We start from the raw sequence: 17,390 nt of genomic DNA, 5'->3' as shown, positions 1-17,390 counted from the left end.
CCACTGCACCCGGCCTAATTTTGTATTTTTAGTAGAGATAGGGTTTCGCCATGCTGGCCAGGCTGGTCTCGAACTCTTGACCTCAAGTGCTCTACCCACCTAGCCCTCCCAAAGTGCTAGGATTATAGGCATGAGCCACTGCGCCCAGCCTAACCATGACCTGTGTCATAGGCTTGCTGTGGCGATTAAAGGAGTTAACATACCTGAAGCCCTTAGAACAGCACAGGTGTGCCATCAGCACTGTATCCATATGGCTATCGTGCATCCCCAGCAGAGAAGGGCTCCTATGAATGAATGAATGATGAACAATAGGAGGGCAGGACTGAGACCAGAGACAGGCCCCAGCCAGCATCTCTAAGATGGCCCTCCTGCTCTTTCCCCCTCACCCTGTCCAGATGGTGATCCCAGGAGACCCTGAGGAGATGAGGGCGTTCCAGAGCCGGACCCTGGCACTGTCTCGCTGCAGCCTGGAAGTGATCCTGCCCAATGTCCACATCTTTCTGCCCAGCAAGGAGGTCTACGAGAGCATCTACAACAGGTGGAGACGCGGGGCCAGCGGGGCGGGACGGGACACGGGTGGGCCTGGCCGCCCTTACCTGCCGTCCACCCGTCCATGTCAGGATCAACAACGACCTGCTCATGTGGGAGCCCGCAGACCTGCTTCCCACCTCCGACCCCGCCGCCCAGCCCTCTGGCCTCCCCGGCCCCTCAGGCTTCTGGCATGACAGCTTTAAGATGTGCAAGTCAGCCTTCAAGTTGGGTATGAGAGGTGCTTGTGCTGGGCTAGAGGGAGGACCCCCAGGTCTGGGATGGGCCAGGCTAGCCCTCCCCGGTCTCCTTCCCAGCCAACTGCTTTGATCTCACCCCAGACTCAGACTCGGATGATGAGGATGCCCACTTCTTCTCAGTGGGGGCATCAGGCGGCCCACAGCCCCCTGCCCCTGAGGCCCCAAGTCTTCACTTGCAGAGCACCTTCTCTACACTGGTGACAGTGCTGAAGGGGCGGATCACAGCCCTCTGTGAGACCAAGGTGAGTGCAACCCGGGCAGGTGGGTCCCAAACTTCAGAGCTCCCGTTGGTGGCAGAACAAGACCAGCACGAGCAGCTCCAGGTCAGGAATGTGGAGAACAGGAGGCCTAAGTGGGCAGTGCCAGCCCACCCATGCCAGCCTGCCCATCCTATCACAGCCCATCAGCTCCTTCTGACCCCCTGCTGTATGTAAAGCACCATGCTAGGAGTCGGGATGGGCATGGCGCACCCACCATTCCCACTCCGAGGAGGCAGAGTGGGCAGACCCGGCAGAGATTATTTTTCTCCTGGCAGAAGAGGCAAGTGCCATCCAGGGCCTCCAGCAGCGTCCATGGTGGAAACTGGAGCTGACCCCCTTAGGCCAGGGCTCCAGGAGCCGCCAACCCCCTGAGGGTTTGAGAGATGCTGAGTGCAGCTGGGGAAGCCACGCTGTGTGCTCCTTCTGCAGGACGAGGGTGGCAAGCGGCTGGAGGCTGTGCACGGGGAGCTGGTGCTGGACATGGAGCATGGCACCCTCTTCAGCGTCTCCCAGTACTGTGGCCAGCCAGGACTCGGCTACTTCTGCCTGGAAGCTGAAAAGGCAACGCTCTACCACCGAGGTGTGAGGCCTGGGGCGGGTCACCGCTGGGGGCCAGGCTTGGGGGTGGGGGCGGGTCACCGCTGGGGGCCAGGGTTGGCAGTGGGGCAGGTCACCGCTGGGGGCCAGGCTTGGCGGTGGGGCAGGTCACCGCTGGGGGCCAGGGTTGGCAATGGAGGGCTTTCAGGATGGAGGTGGGCCCTGGGTGGAGTGGGTAGCCAGTCGGCTTGTCAGGGGGCTCATGAGACCCTTCCCCAGCGGCCGTGGATGACTACCCGCTGCCCAGTCACCTGGACCTGCCCAGTTTCGCTCCCCCGGCTCAGCTGGCCCCAACCATCTACCCATCGGAGGAAGGGGTGACTGAGCGGGGAGCCTCGGGCCGCAAGGGCCAGGGCCGGGGCCCCCACATGTTGTCCACTGCTGTGCGCATCCACCTGGACCCCCACAAGAATGTGAAGGTACGGGCTTGCCTGCCAGCCACCCCTCCTGCTAGCCTGGGCTGCAGCCCCGGTGCGTGGTGGGACCCCAGTGCGCGGTGCGGCCCCAGTGCACCGTGGGGCTGGCCTCCGCACTGCCCTGACTGCACCTCCACCCTCAGGAGTTCCTGGTGACACTGCGGTTGCACAAAGCCACCCTGCGCCACTACATGGCCCTGCCCGAGCAGAGCTGGCATTCCCAGGTGAGCATGGGTAGCCTGGGAAGTCACATGGCCCAATGACTCTGGACTTCTGTTTTGGGCAAGTAGGTCTCTAGGTGGGAGGAGGCCGGTGGGAGGAACATGGACTGGGCCACCGCTGACCTTGGCCGGAGCTCCTGGGCAAGGGGTGTGGGAGACAGCTAGTGGGCAGAAAGTGAGGTACCAGGCAGGGGCCAGGACAGGGAGGGGTTAGAGGAGGGAAGAGGCCACCTGATCCTCACCGCCTCCTCCTGCCCTGGCCTCTGAAGCTGTTGGAGTTCCTAGACGTGCTGGATGACCCTGTGCTGGGCTACCTGCCCCCGACGGTCATCACCATCCTGCACACACACCTGTTCTCCTGCGCCGTGGACTATAGGTACTGGGCTGGGAGGGCCCGGGGCTAGGGACAGGGATGGACTCTCAGGTATAAGGAGCCGTTCCCAGCCCGAGTGTCACCCCCAGGCCACTCTACCTCCCTGTGCGTGTCCTCATCACCGCGGAGACCTTCACTCTGTCCAGCAACATCATCGTGGACACCTCCACCTTCCTGCTCAGGTATGTAGGCCGCCCCACACCGGGCCGCCCCACCCTCGCCAGGCCGAAGCTGGCTGCCAGCTGTGTGTCCTCTGGCACTCTCGGTTTTAATGTGCACTCGGGTGATGATCCCATTCTCAGGAATGTGGATTGTTTCCGCCTTCCTGGAGGGCAGTTGGACCCTCCTGATCAGAGCCTTATAAGCATTTGTGCTCTCTGACCTGGTAATCTCACGTCTGGGGGCTGTCCTGGGATATGAGAATAAGAGAGGTGGAATTTAATGCTTACATAGTATAAGTTAAAACAGTCAAAACATATCAGTTTTAGATACGTTTAGATACACGACCTGAGCAAATAAGCATGGCCCACCTAGTAGGTGGAAAACCATGCAAGGATTAAGGTGAAGCTGAAGAATCACTTGAAAATATAACAAGATGGAGGGCGCGGTGGCTCACGCCTGTAATCCCAGCACTTTGGGAGGCCGAGGCGGGCGGATCACAAGGTCAGGAGTTCGAGACCAGCCTGGCCAATATGGTGAAACCTCGTCTCTACTAAAAATACAAAAATGAGCCGGGGGTGGTGGCAGGCACCTGTAGTCCCAGCTACTTGGGAGGCTGAGGCAGGAGAATCACTTGAACTCAGGAGGCAGAGGTTACAGTGAGCCGAGATTGCGCCACTGTACTCCAGCCTGGGTGACAGAGCGAGACTCCGTCTCTAAATAAATAAATAAATAAAATATAAGAAGATGCCACAGTATAGTGTTTACTCGAATAACATGGGATACAGGACTACGTACGTTTTAAAATCAGCTCATGAAGGCACGTTTATATATGTCTCTGCGTGCAGCTGTAGAGAGAAAGTTTGGAAGGTGATGTGTGTGGTGGTTTTCTCGGAATTAGGGATTAGGAATGATGAATGATTTTTTTATTTTCTTTATTCTAAAATATCTTAAAGGAGTTTTCATTATGTTACCCTTAAAATAAGGACTTTTTTTTTTTTTGAGACAGAGTCTCACTCTATCAGCAAGCTGGAGTGCAGTGGCATGATCTCGGCTCACTGCAACCTCTGGCTCCTGGGTTCAAGCAATTCTCCTGCCTTAGCCTCCCAAGTAGCTAGGACTACAGGCACCCACCACCACACCCAGCTAATTTTTGTATTTTTAGTAGAGACAGGGTTTCACCTTGTTGGTCTGGCTGGTCTCGAACTCCTGACCTCGTGATCCGCCTGCCTTGGCCTCCAAAGGTGCTGGGATTATAGGCTTGAGCCACCATGCCCGGCCTTTGTTATTATTATTTCTTTTTGAGATGGAGTCTCACTTTGTCACCCAGGCTGGAGAGCAGTAGTGTGATCTAGGCTCACTGCAACCTCTGCCTCCCTAGTTCAAGCGATTCTCCTGGATCAGCCTCCAAAGTAGCTGGGATTACAGGCACCCGCCACCATGCCCGGCTAATTTTTGTATTTTTAGTAGATACAGGGTTTCACCATGTTGGCCAGGCTGGTCTCGAACTCCTGACATCAGGTGATCCGCCTGCCTCAGCCTCTCCAAGTGCTAGTATTACAGGTGTGAGCCACTGTGCCCAGCCAAAAATGAGAACTTATTTTAAAAGAACCACAAATGCAGTAGGGGGAAAAATGGACACCCCTTTCCAGGACTGTCATGAGGCCCCATCGAGGTGTCGGAACTGCAGGCACTTTGAGAGCTGCAAGTGCTGCCTGCCTCCCACTGCCTGCTGTCTGGGCCTTCTCCCCATTGTGCAGGCAGGAACGCTGAGGCTGGAGGGGCCTGTCCATACCACTTCCTGTGGGCTTGGGACCCCTCTGCTCGGCTCCCGTGGAGCTGCCACCTGCAGTGGTGCCCGGGCCCTTCTCAGCCCTGTTCCCCCCCAGGTTCATCCTCGATGACTCCGCCTTGTACCTGTCCGACAAGTGTGAGGTGGAGACCCTGGACCTGCGGCGAGGTGGGCAGGGCCGGGACTGGGCTCCCTCCCCTCTGAGGGACCACCGCCCCGGCCACACCCAGAGCAGCCAGGTGTCTCCCCGCAGCTGCTGGCCGGGTCCTTAGCTCCCACGCATAGCCCGCACAGCAGGGGCTACACCCGGATCAGCTGGATCCTTCCCTCAGGTGCTGGGGCCGGGGCCGGGTGGAAGGGGGCCACAGGACCTTTCTCTCGCCTCTGCTGCAGATTATGTCTGTGTCTTGGATGTTGACCTCTTGGAACTTGTGATTAAAACCTGGAAAGGGAGCACCGAGGGCAAACTGGTAAGTGAGGCTGTCACTCTGGCTCCTGGAGCCAGAGCAGGTGCAGGGGCCAAGGGATTCTTTTTTTTTTTTTTTTTTTTTTTTTTTTTTTTTTTGTATTTTTAGTAGAGACGGGGTTTCACCATGTTAGCCAGGATAGTCTCGATCTCCTGACCTCGTGATCCACCCGCCTCGGCCTCCCAAAGTGCTGGGATTACAGGCTTGAGCCATCGCGCCCGGCCTAGCCAAGGGATTCTTTAGGGGCCACTGCTCCCTCATGTGCCCGGGCTCCGGACACAGTTCACACCTGCCCTTCCTGGGCTGCAGTTAGCACCCCTCCTGCAAAGGGCCACAGTACAGCCCTGGGGGGGTCCCTTGATGCTGGCTGAATGAATGAATGGGTTTCAGTCCTGCCACCAGAGGACGCTGCAGCCAGGGTATCAGCAAGGCCTTGGGAGTCAGCCGCCTTCGTAGGTCCCCGGGTTCATCTGTGAGATGGAGATAACTGGCCCTGCCTTGCTGGGCATGCAGAGCCCTTCACGGGGAGTGGGGTAGGGTGGGTGGGCACCCTCCTGCTTCCTTGGATGGCCCTGGGCCAAGCCCCTTTCACCCTCTGGGCTCAGTTTGCTCACCTCTTCATTGGAGTTACTGGGCAGGACATCCACTCCAGGAGAGACCATCCTTGTTCTGCCTGTGGCAGGGTCAGAACTGCGGTGCCCTCCCAGCGAGCAGGTGGGGCCAGCAGGCAGCGGCCCCTGTGCTCACATAGCTGCTCGCCCCGCCCCGCCCACAGAGCCAACCGCTATTCGAGCTGCGCTGCTCCAACAACGTGGTACACGTGCACAGCTGTGCCGACTCCTGTGCCCTGCTGGTCAACCTGCTCCAGTACGTAATGAGCACGGGTGACCTGCATCCCCCACCCCGGCCCCCCAGCCCCACGGAGATCGCCGGCCAGAAGGTACAGGTGAGGCCTGGCCACACAGGCTAGTCTCGGGCCTGGGTTTGGGGGAGCCCTGGGGGCCGCTCTCGTCTTGTCTCACTCATTGCTCCTCCCCTGCCTGGCCCAGCTCTCGGAGAGTCCTGCCTCTCTGCCCTCGTGCCCGCCAGTGGAGACGGCCCTCATCAACCAGCGCGACCTGACCGACGCCCTCCTGGACACCGAGCGCAGCCTGCGGGAGCTGGCCCAGCCTTCAGGTGGAGTGGGGGTGCTGTGGGGACAGCAGACACAGTCAGGCACCCACTGTGGGCGCCTCTCCAAACTGGCCTCTCTCCTATAGGTGGCCACCTCCCTCAGGCGTCGCCCATCTCGGTCTACCTATTCCCAGGTGAACGGAGTGGGGCCCCGCCCCCTTCACCACCTGTCAGGGGCCCTGCTGGCAGCTTAGGGTCATGCTCGGAGGAGAAGGAAGATGAAAGGGAAGAGGAGGGCGATGGAGACACCCTGGATAGTGATGAGTTCTGCATCCTTGACGCTCCTGGCCTGGGCATCCCGGTGCGTGGTGGGATGGGTGGACTGGTTTGCTGTCCAGGCAGGTGTGCTTGGGGTGGGGATGGGACACTCAGGGGTGGTTGCCTGGCCATCTGGAGCTCCTGTGGTGAGAGAAGCAGGCAGGAGGTAGTCGCCGTCACCTGGGGACACGGTGCTAGGTCTGTGCTGCCCTCGGGAGGCAGCCCTGATGCTGGGCTTTGATGGAGTGGGTAGATTTCCAGAGGAAGAGGAAGCCTGGTGTTCTGGGCAGAGGGACTGGGACATTCAAGGAATGGAGGAAGAGGAGAGGGGAGTTAGCGAGAGGGGTGGAGAATGTGGCTGCAAAGGCCGGTGGGAGTATCTGAACTCACTGAGGTCTTAGGAGGCAGGGCTGGCAGGAGCCTGGGACTCTCAGGCTCTTCGTGAACAGACCACTCAGGCATAGGCTTGGGGATAGCAACCCAGGAGTGTCATCTTTCATCAAAAATGGGGAGGAGGCCAGGCATGGTGGGTCACGCCTGTAATCCCAGCAGTTTGGGAGGTGAAGGTGGGACAATTGCTTGAGTCCAGGAATGAGAGATTAGCCTGGGCAACATAGTGAGACCCCTCTCTACAAAACAAAATAAAATGAGCCAGATGTGGTGGCACATGTCTGCAGTCCCAGCTACTCAGGAGGCTGAGATGGGAGGATCGCTTGAGCCTGGGAGGCAGAGGTTGCAGTGAACTGTGATTGTGCCACTGCACTCCAGCCTGGGTGACCAAGCATTACCCGACCCTGTCTTTTTAAAAAAAAAGAAAGAAAAAAGAAGTGAGACCAGGGGAGAAACAGGAGCTGGAGCTGGGGTAGCTGGGCTGGATCGAACATCTGTGTCACACGTCTCCACCTGGCCTCCCTGCAGCCACGAGACGGGGAGCCTGTGGTGACACAGCTGCATCCCGGCCCCATCGTTGTGCGGGATGGTTACTTCTCACGGCCGATTGGCAGCTCGGACTTGCTGCGGGCACCTGCCCATTTCCCTGTGCCCAGCACTCGGGTGGTGCTACGTGAGGTCTCCCTCGTCTGGCACCTATATGGGGGCCGAGACTTTGGCCCCCACCCCGGCCACAGGTGAGGAGGAGTGGGTACAGGTGGCAGCTAGTGAAGGTTGGGGCTCAGGCTGGTCCAGCTCTGACTTTCAGCAGCTGGAGACCTTGAGCCCCATCCACCCCAGGTGGGCCTCAGTTTCCTCGTCCTTCCTTATCCCACCTGCCTGCCAGGACTGGGGCTAGCGGGGGTCTCTTGTCCCAGGCTAAAAGGCCTGCTGAGGACAGGGAGGGAATCGGGTTCCTCTGAGTCAGCTTGGCCCCTGTCCCTCTTCCCAGGGCAAGAGCTGGCCTCTCGGGCCCCAGGGGCTCCCCTTCCCGCTGCTCTGGCCCCAACCGGCCCCAGAACTCATGGCGCACGCAGGGGGGCAGCGGGCGGCAGCACCATGTCCTCATGGAGATCCAGCTCAGCAAGGTGAGTGGGGTGGCGAGTGCCCACTGCACGTGTGTGTCATGGAGCCACGGGCCTTGTTCTCGATGTCACGTGTAGCAATGACTAACGCAGAGGAAAACCCCTGCCTTTGTAGTGGAGGAAGCCAGGCAGGGACCAAGCTGTATCGAGTGTGTCCGATGGTGAAGAGCGCTCAGGGGAGTCTGCAGGGGTGGAGGAGACAGGTGTGCTGGGGAGGGTCTGGAAAGCCCTCTTCCGGAGGCACCATTTGAACACAGACCTGAACAAGTGGGGATGTGAGCCAGGAAGAGTTTTCAGGCAGAGAGGACAGCGTGAAAGCCGCAAACTGGGGCCAGGCATGGTGGCTTATGCCTGTAATCCCAGAACTTTGGAAGGCCGAAGCGGGCAGATCACCTGAGCTCAGAAGTTTGAGACCAGCCTGTCCAGGCAGGTGTGTTTGGGGTGGGGACGGGACACTCAGGGTGGTTGCCTGGCCATCTGGAGCTCCTGTGGTGAGAGAAGCAGGCAGGAGGTGGTCGCCTGGCAACATGGCAAAACCCCATTTCTAAAAAATAAAATTAACCAGTTGCAGTAGTGTGCACCTATAGTCCCAGCTACTCGGGAGGCTGAGGCAGGAGAGTGGTTTGAGCCCAAGAGGCAGAGATTGCAGTGAGCTGAGATCGCCCTACTGCATTCCAGCCTGGGCAACAGAGTAAGACCCTGTTTTAAAAAAAAAAAAAAAGCTGCAAGCGGGAAGCATCCTGGCCTTTCCAGGAGCAGCAGAGCCTGTGCATAACCAGCGACCCAGAATATTTCTTTTGGGTCTTACAAGAGACGAACCCCCTCAGGGCTTTTGAGGAGAGGCCTCTGTGGGACGGGGCTCTGCAGCACTCAGGGAGGGCTGTTGAGCGTGGGCAGGTTCAGGAGAGCCTAGATGGGGGCTGGCCACAGGTTTGGCTGCAGATCGGGTGTGGGAGATGAGTGTCAGAGCAGGGGACCAGGGGCCTCTGAGACCTGATGGCGAGCCGGCAGGTGTGCAGGAAGAGGGGGAAGGAAGGCTCTCCATGGAGAGGGGCCACGAGAACAAAGTCCTGAAGGCAAAACAGGCCTGGACTCCTTGAGTGGCAGAGACCAGTGCAGCTGGCATGGGAAGCAAGGGCAGGGGCAGGTCTGGAGGGAGAGGCAGGTCTCTGCTGGGCATAGAATAGAGAAGGGGTTGGGGCTGGGCGTGGTGGCTCATGCCTATAGTCCCAGCACTTTGGGAGGACGAGGCAGACAGATCACCTCAGGTCAGGAGTTCAAGACCAACCTGGCCAACATTATGAAACCCTGTCTCTACTAAAAATACAAAAATTAGCTGGGTGTGGTGGCACATGCCTATAATCCCAGCTACTGGGGAAGCTGAGGCAGGAGAATCGCTTGAACCCGGGAGGCAGAGGTTGCAATGAGCCGAAATTGTGCCACTGCACTCCAGCCTGGGTGACAGACTGTCTCAAAAAGAAAAAGAAAAAAGAATAGAGAAGGGGTCTGGACCAGCCCTTCCCTCCCTCTTGGGGCCCTGTTCACCTGGCCAGGCCTCTGTCCACCCCACAGGTAAGCTTCCAGCACGAGGTGTACCCAGCGGAGCCAGTCACAGGCCCTGCAGCCCCTGGCCAGGAGCTGGAGGAGCGGCCGCTGTCCCGTCAGGTGTTCATCGTGCAGGAGCTGGAGGTCCGAGACCGGCTTGCCTCCTCCCAGATCAACAAGTTCCTGTACCTACACACGAGTGAGCGGATGCCACGACGCGCCCACTCTAACATGGTACGAGCGGCCTGCACCGTCCACCCTGGGGCAGGGCATGGGGCCGTCAGGGACACATCTTCACACGTGCACGGATTCACACACATACACGCATTTCCCACACGAACACCCAGGTTGTTTATAAGCCTGGGAGGAGGGCAGAGCTAGGACCTGTGTTAGCGAAGGGAACAGTGTGTTCAGAGGCTGGGTGACTGGGTGAGCTGCAGCCCCAGAGGCCCAGCAGGCATCTGGAACTCACCCTCTGCTCCCAGCTCACCATCAAAGCGCTGCATGTGGCCCCCACCACCAACCTGGGTGGGCCTGAGTGCTGTCTCCGCGTCTCGCTGATGCCCCTGCGGCTCAATGTGGACCAGGTGAGTGGTCCAAGTGAGGGCAGAGTCCAGGGTGACCCCACTGTCTCCAGGCCTCTGAGTCTGATCTGCGCCTGGACCTTTCCCCTGCAGGATGCCCTCTTCTTCCTCAAGGACTTCTTCACTAGCCTGGTGGCCGGCGTCAACCCTGTGGTCCCAGGGGAGACCTCCGCTGAGGGTGAGAGGCTGGGCCGGGGAGGGGAGCATCTGGGCCTTCTGCCTTCCAGGACAGCCCAGGTTCCCAGTCTGTGACCTCCCTTCCCCTAGCTCGCCCTGAGACTCGAGCCCAGTCCAGCAGTCCCCTGGAAGGGCAGGCGGAGGGCGTAGAGACAACTGGCTCACAGGAAGCCCCAGGCGGTAGACACAGCCCCTCCCCTGCTGACCAGCAGCCCATCTACTTCAGGTAGGCTGCTGGACTGTGGGTGGGGGCTCCTGGGCCAGATCGCTGGGAACCAGGCCAGTGAGCAAAGAACCCCCTCTTCATGCTCCCCTACCCAGAGAGTTCCGCTTCACGTCCGAGGTCCCCATCTGGCTGGATTACCATGGCAAGCATGTCACGATGGACCAGGTGGTAAGTGGGGCGGTCAGATGGGGTGGCCATGTGGGGTCAGCTGTGGCTGAGTCCCTCTGGGGGCCACGTCTTGCATCCAGACACCGTCAGGGCCAGGGTGCTCTCCAGTGGCTCCCATGGGCTGGCTGGCTCCCTGAGTCCCATCGGGTAAACCTGGATCCCCTCCCTCTCCCAGGGCACTTTCGCTGGCCTCCTCATTGGCCTGGCCCAACTCAACTGCTCCGAGCTGAAGCTAAAGCGGCTCTGTTGCAGGCACGGGTGAGTCCCCAGCACCCTAGCCTCTCTCCAGGGTCCCTGATCTTCCCTCTGTTCTGGTCCTGAATGGTTGTGTGGCCTTGACCAAGTCATCACCCTTCTCAGGGCCTCAGTTTCTCCTCTGTAAAAAGGATGCAGTTGGCTGGGTATGGTGGCTCATGCATTCAGGCATTTGAGACCAGCCTGACCAACACGGTGAAACCCCGTCTCTACTAAAAATATAAAAATTAGCCAGGCGTGGTGGCGGGCACTTGTAATCCCAGCTACTCAGGAGGCTGAGGCAGGAGAATTGCTTGAACCCAGGAGGCAGAGCTTGCAGTGAGCCAAGATCGCACCACTGCACTCCAGCCTGGGCAACATCCCTCTGCACGTGACTGGGTGGGACCACAGGGAGGGTAGGAGTGCCCACAGGACTTGCCACAGGGGTACTGAGTCCTCCTGGCCCCACAATCCCTCCATGTGTGGCTCTGCCTCACCTTCTGCCTCCTCACCTCCCTGCCCTGCCAGGCTCCTGGGTGTGGACAAGGTGCTGGGCTATGCCCTCAACGAGTGGCTGCAGGACATCCGCAAGAACCAGCTGCCCGGCCTGCTGGGAGGCGTGGGCCCCATGCACTCGGTTGTCCAGCTCTGTGAGTGCTTGGGTTTGGAAGCCCTTGGAACTGCTTTTACCCTTGGGCAACCTAGAAGCTGCCACTGGGAATAAGAGGAGGAGGTGGGGGCAGGGCAGCCTCGGGTGTCTCTGAGCGCTCCTTCCCCCTAGTCCAAGGGTTCCGGGACCTGCTGTGGCTGCCCATTGAGCAGTACAGGAAGGATGGCCGCCTCATGCGGGGGCTACAGCGAGGGGCTGCCTCCTTCGGCTCGTCCACGGCCTCTGCCGCCCTGGAACTCAGCAACCGGTTGGTACAGGCTATCCAGGTGAGTGGGTGCCCTGCATCTGGGCTGTGCAGGACAGAGCAGCTGGAGCCCTCTGCACCACAGCTCCCAGGTTCTGTCCTCAAAGGTCTTCTGAGAGTGGGCGGTCTGGGTATGACAGCCCTACTTTATAGAGAAACAACTATGGAGATGCTAAGTGACTTGCCTGGGGCCTCCAAGGCAGGTCTTCCGAGGCCCACAGGGGTTCCTGTGCAAGAGTCAGAGTGCCCCCCAGGCCTTCAGAGCCCACCGTGTCTCCTGCTCATGGCATGTCTTGTAAAGGGGGGTGGAGGACGGCTGTGTTTGCAGACTAAGAATCTGAGGCCCAAGGGCTGCCCTGGTTCCTTCAGGCCATGCACTTCGCTAGGCCAGAGGGACCCCAGGGAAGCCCCGGAGCCAGTCTCGTGGGCAGTTGTCAGATGAATTCTGTAGGGGACTGATGGTCCTAGTGGGCTAAGGGGTGAGTGCAGGTGCATGGTACGTTCTGGAACCTGCAAGCTCAGACCCCAGCAGGACAGAGGGCAGGGCTCCAGGGGAGGTGGGAGGTATGCGTGGCCACCAGGGAGCCCCCGGGAGTGTTCAGTCAGGTGGGAGAGAGTGATGCCAGGTGAGGTGCTGGGCAGAGGATCTGGCGGACAGAAGGAAGGATGGGCTCCCTGACCATCTTGCAGGGGCATCTGGGGGGCGAGACAAGGAGCAGTCAGTCTTAGGTGTGCAGCTGTGGCAGCCGTGCAGAACCTACTGAATGTGGCAGTCAGCAGGAAGAGAGGTTTGGGTTAAGAAGATTTTAGGAAAGTACCCTGAGGAGTCCCATGTTCCTAGATTCCCTGAGCGGAGTGGCGGATGCCTAGGAAGGGGAGGAGGAGTGGGAGGAAGTGGGAAGTAAGGCTGAGCAGGACTCCCTGGGCCAGCACAGTGACAGGCGGGGAGGCTGAGGGCTGGCGGGGTCTCACACTGTCCTGGGGGCCTGGGGCCGACATGTGTGCCCCAGCCAGCTGTCCTCATCCAGTGCTCCCATGTCCCCCAGGCCACAGCCGAGACCGTGTATGACATCCTGTCCCCGGCAGCCCCTGTCTCCCGCTCCCTGCAGGACAAGCGCTCTGCGCGGAGGCTGCGCAGGGGCCAGCAGCCTGCCGACCTGCGGGAGGGTGTGGCCAAGGCCTACGACACAGTGCGAGAGGTGACCAGGCCCCCACCCTGCCCCAGTCCCCCATGCCCATCTCCTCATGCAGACCCCACCCTGACCTCTGTCCTCCACAGGGCATCTTGGACACAGCTCAGACCATCTGTGACGTGGCATCGCGGGGCCATGAGCAAAAGGGGCTGACGGGCGCCGTGGGCGGTGTGATCCGCCAGCTGCCCCCGACCGTGGTGAAGCCGCTCATCCTGGCCACAGAGGCCACGTCCAGCCTGCTTGGGGGCATGCGTAACCAGATCGTCCCCGACGCCCACAAGGACCACGCCCTCAAGTGGCGCTCGGACAGTGCCCAAGACTGAGCTTGGGGCGCCCGGCACCCAGAAGGTGCTGCCCACCGTGCTCCTGAGCCTCCCAAGAGCTGCAGCACACGGGTCCGGCCCGGCCCGGCCCCTCAGGGGATGGCCACTGTGAAGGACGCCTTCCCGGCCTGCCCGTTGCCAATCTGCTGTGAGACGGGGGCCTCCCTGCCTTGGGGCCTTAGCCCTGGCTCTGCACTTTTCCTCCGGGGAGAAAGGACACTGCCCCTCCCCCCACCTGGGCCCACACCGCTGCCTTCTCCCAGGACGGAGGCTTTTGTACCCTCGGACCCCATCCCACTCAGCCAAGTGTCTTTCTGTGTCTGGGGGGAGGAGGGGATGACATCCGTGTGGTTCGATGTATCATTTTTAAGCTCCGTGAGCGCGTGGGTCAGTGTCTGCATGAAGTGGAATAAACTGCCCACCGCCAGCCCCCCTCTTAGATCCTCTGTCCCTGCGAACCCTGGCCTCAGCCTTGACCTTGGCTCCGCCCCAGATCCCACCTCTGCACCCAGCACCTCCCATGTCACCACCAGGGGTCGCCACGCCTCCCGGCCTTGCCCAGCAGGTCAGGGCACAGGGGGGACCCAGAGGCACCCAGCCCTGCACCCCTTCCGCTGGCTCTGAGCTCTGCCTTGCCCTTCCCAGGGGGCTGCCACCCCAGCCCCACTCCTGATATGGCAGGAGCTACGTGGGGCTGCCAGGGAGGGAGGGATGGTCTTTGGAGCCTGCCTGCCCAGACCACATTGGTTGTGTCCCTGCAAGACCCCAGGGTCCAGCCTGACCCCAGGGCCCCTGGCTGTGGGGACGCCAGGCAGGCTCAAGCCCTGACTATGGGACCTGAGGCGACACCCTGGGTCCCTGAGCCTCAGTCCTTCCTGGTGTTCCCTGCCCAGCTGACCCTGCCTGGTTGTCACTTGAGGCCACTCAGGGAAGGCTGAGCCTGAGGTGTTCTAGAGGTTGCTCTCACCATCCCTAGTGGGGGCTTTAGGGGCCTCTGGACCCTTGGCTTCCACTCCGCTCTGGGGTCGGAGCTCCAGCACTGCAGTCAGAATCCCAGCCCTCACTGCACAAAGCTTTACATGGGACCAGGGAGCGCCCGTTGCCCCCCACACATCTTGTTTCTTGTGAGCACAATGGGAGCACCGTGCTCCTCCCTGCCCTGCTTCCCAGTGGCACTGCACAAAGGTGGGCGGGTCCATGGGGAAACTGAGGCTTGGGCTGGGAATCAGGGGGCCCTCACTTTGCCAGGTTCCGCAGGCCTCTGGGGTTAGCGAAGGTCCCCCAGCCCCACTCTGTGGCCCCTCCTGAGTGGGGGAGATCTGGGCACTGGGAACAGAGCAGAAGCTTTATCCCAAGGGAGCCTCGGGTCCTGGCTGCCCACGGACACCTGGGGCTGGTAAGAGATCAGGAGGGCGAGGCCCTGGAGGAGACAGGGCTGTGGATGACTGGGTGCTGATGCCACCCGGAGAGGCAGATGGGGCCCAGCCTGATGCTTCCTGGACCCGCCCCACCCTGCCCGGGCACAGTCCAGGGCTTCCTGCCCTTCGAACCGCACTTGTGATCAGTATTGACGGTGGTGGGATAATCATTAACCACCACCAGGGGCTGGGTCAACGGCTCAAAAGGCCCTGGGCCCAGGGCGTCCCCACTTCCTCCTTGTGCCCCGAGGGCCAGCCCGGCACCCAGGTAAGAGGCTTCCTGAGTGGTAGGACCCCTGCCACACTCCCTGTCCTAGGAGGCTCCTGAGCCCAGGCACCTCTCTGAAGGGTGGCCAATCCTGAGGAAGAAAGGGACCTGGACAGCCATGGGGTGGCCGGCACAGCTTCCTCTCTGGGCCTTGGTTTCCACTGTGGGATGAGGGGGCCTTAGCATCAGCGCTCAGAGCTGTGGAGCCAGGCTTCCTGATCGGGCGCTGCCACTGCCAGGCCAGGGCACTTGGACACCACACTGCAGGAGGCTGGTCTCACCCAGGCCTCTGTGGGAAGGGCCGCCAGGCTGAGTGGAGGGCCAGTCACCAACTACAGTGTCCTTCGCAGGCCTGTCCCCCCAGGCAGCAGGATTCCAGCCCAGGGATCCCCCATCCCACCCTGACTGCATCCCGAGAGGGAGGACGCCACTTCGGAAAGGCTGTTGGGGCAGCACAGGCCCTGGGGCCCTGCTCTGTGACCTTGGGCGGCCCCCTCTGTCTCTCTAGGCCTGTATCCACCACTGGCAAAGGGGGCAGGGCCCAAGTCTACTCTAAAAGTTCCCCTTTCTCTCCAGAAGCTTTGGAGTCTCCCAAAATGCCTGCTGGGTCCCTGCAGGACCGGCACCTGTCACCGGAACCTGTCTGGGAGGGATGAGAACACGCTTTGCAAGAGGAAGCTCTGCCTCCCAGAGCCCTGGGCTCACTCAGGGACCCCGGCCAGCAGCTGCTTCCTCTCCCCACAGCGGAGAGAGACCCAAGGGTCCCAGGGCGGATGCTTCCCACCAGTCCAGGCCAGCGTGCAGGGTGGCCTCCTAAGTCCTGATTGACATATGGACAATGGTTCAGAGAGGTTATGCTACTTGCTCAAGGTCACCCAGCTCCCAGGTCCCTGCTGTCTTCCAGGCCTCTGAGGTCCTAAGCGTCCCTCCAGGCAGGCCACTGCTCAAGCCTGTTCCTCACATTCTGTGGCAGGTTTGTGTATCTAAATCTTTTCCAGTTCCCTGTCGTCCCCCTTCCTTCACCTCATCATCCACTGTCGCTGTTTGTTTTCTCTGTTCCTTTCCAGTACTCTACCTGCTCCTCTTATTTTTATTTGAGACAGGGTCTTTCTTTGTCACTGAGGCTGGAGTGCAGTGGCACAAACACAGCTCACTGGAGCCCTGACCTCCCAGGTTCAAGTGATCCCCCGACCTCAGCCCCTTGAGTAGTTGGGACCACAGGCATGCATCACCACACTGGGCTAATTTTTTATTTTTTGTAGAGATGGGGTCTCACTGTGTTGCCCAGGCTGGTCTTGCACTCCTGGGCTCAAGAGATCCTCCCACCTTGGTCTCCCAAAGTGCTGGGATTCCAGGTGTGCACCACCATCTGCAGCCTTACTCTTCTCTTCCTCTCTCAGCCCCTCTGCCTCACTATCCCTCTTTCTGTGTCCCCGACTACAGCCCCCCACACTTCTTCTCAGTCTCATCTTCAGCTTCCCATACGGGGCCATCCTCATGAAATCGGGCACTGGGAGGTCCCTGGGGATTGACAAGCGCCAGCTGTCCCTTGCGGTCCCTCTGCCCCATGGCTGCAGCAGGGAGGGTGGGCAAAGGGCAGAGGCGACAGTGGCCAGACCTGAAACTGAGACCCAGCTCTGGTTGGGAAAGAAACAAGGAAACAAAATAACTTGGGGACAGAGGGCGTGGGGTCATCAGAGTGGGCAAAGGCTGCCCAGGAGTTGTAAATCAGAGCCGCTCCCGGCTTTATGAGGCCGATTTGGGGTTGAGCCTGGACTTCGCCCAGGAAGCAGTGCTGGCAGCACACGGGGCGCCAGGTGTGGGCCCCGGATGATAAGAAGCCTCGGTGAAAAGACCATGGACCTGGGGCCACGAAGACTGGGGCGCCCAGGTGAGCGGGCGTGGGACACTCTCCAGAGCCCTGCCCAAGGTGGATGCCAGGCAGGGCCCCGGCCTCCAATTGGCTCCCGCCCCCTGTAACAGCAACTCCATGTGGAAGTGTCCACTGATTCCAGTGGGGCTGCTGTTATCTGGGGCGAGGGCCGGTACCCACGAAGAAGGAGAGGCAGGTGCTGCCCAGCAGACCAGCCAGGACTACCGTGGTGACGCTCCCAGGCCAGATGGTGGCGGGTGGTGGAGGGCTATCGGTGGGCTGCTGAGACCGAGTGCACAGGGCTCTGACCTATGAATTGACAGCCAGTGCTCTCGTCTCCCCTCTGGCTGCCAATTCCATAGGTCACAGGTATGTTCGCCTCAATGCCAGCCACCAGGACCTGCAGGGGTAGGGGCGGGCCGGGGGTGTCCAGCAGTCCGCGGAGACCC

The 17,390-nt window shown here is 60.3% G+C and overlaps 1 protein-coding gene and 1 long non-coding RNA gene across 2 annotated transcripts in view; both read left to right on the top strand.

The window, feature by feature from the left end:
* ATG2A (autophagy related 2A) overlaps positions 1–13,809 on the top strand; it is a 22,780-nt gene extending 8,971 nt beyond the window's left edge. Inside the window, exons 17-41 of the mRNA XM_011993521.1 lie at positions 396–538; positions 621–760; positions 846–1,030; positions 1,478–1,628; positions 1,865–2,064; positions 2,205–2,285; positions 2,552–2,658; positions 2,745–2,837; positions 4,704–4,774; positions 5,000–5,076; positions 5,849–6,013; positions 6,123–6,249; positions 6,333–6,547; positions 7,423–7,631; positions 7,886–8,021; positions 9,591–9,797; positions 10,049–10,150; positions 10,241–10,325; positions 10,415–10,550; positions 10,646–10,718; positions 10,894–10,976; positions 11,481–11,602; positions 11,734–11,888; positions 12,913–13,065; positions 13,146–13,809. Coding sequence (XP_011848911.1) covers positions 396–538; positions 621–760; positions 846–1,030; positions 1,478–1,628; positions 1,865–2,064; positions 2,205–2,285; positions 2,552–2,658; positions 2,745–2,837; positions 4,704–4,774; positions 5,000–5,076; positions 5,849–6,013; positions 6,123–6,249; positions 6,333–6,547; positions 7,423–7,631; positions 7,886–8,021; positions 9,591–9,797; positions 10,049–10,150; positions 10,241–10,325; positions 10,415–10,550; positions 10,646–10,718; positions 10,894–10,976; positions 11,481–11,602; positions 11,734–11,888; positions 12,913–13,065; positions 13,146–13,382 — 3,453 coding nt within the window. The 3' untranslated portion in view covers positions 13,383–13,809. The remainder of the gene's footprint in view (positions 1–395; positions 539–620; positions 761–845; positions 1,031–1,477; positions 1,629–1,864; positions 2,065–2,204; positions 2,286–2,551; positions 2,659–2,744; positions 2,838–4,703; positions 4,775–4,999; positions 5,077–5,848; positions 6,014–6,122; positions 6,250–6,332; positions 6,548–7,422; positions 7,632–7,885; positions 8,022–9,590; positions 9,798–10,048; positions 10,151–10,240; positions 10,326–10,414; positions 10,551–10,645; positions 10,719–10,893; positions 10,977–11,480; positions 11,603–11,733; positions 11,889–12,912; positions 13,066–13,145) is intronic.
* A 1,220-nt stretch (positions 13,810–15,029) lies between these two features.
* LOC105549117 lies at positions 15,030–17,043 on the top strand. Its single transcript, XR_001007507.1, has 2 exons — positions 15,030–15,068; positions 15,308–17,043. It is a non-coding gene; the product is annotated as an uncharacterized LOC105549117 (long non-coding RNA).
* The last annotated feature ends 347 nt before the right edge of the window (positions 17,044–17,390 follow it).

The sequence above is a fragment of the Mandrillus leucophaeus genome, unplaced genomic scaffold, assembly GCF_000951045.1.
Source record: "Mandrillus leucophaeus isolate KB7577 unplaced genomic scaffold, Mleu.le_1.0 Scaffold43, whole genome shotgun sequence".
In the NCBI taxonomy this organism is placed as follows: domain Eukaryota; kingdom Metazoa; phylum Chordata; class Mammalia; order Primates; family Cercopithecidae; genus Mandrillus; species Mandrillus leucophaeus.
The sequence above is the reverse complement of the archived record's forward strand: the minus strand, read 5'-3'. Positions and strand labels throughout refer to the sequence as shown.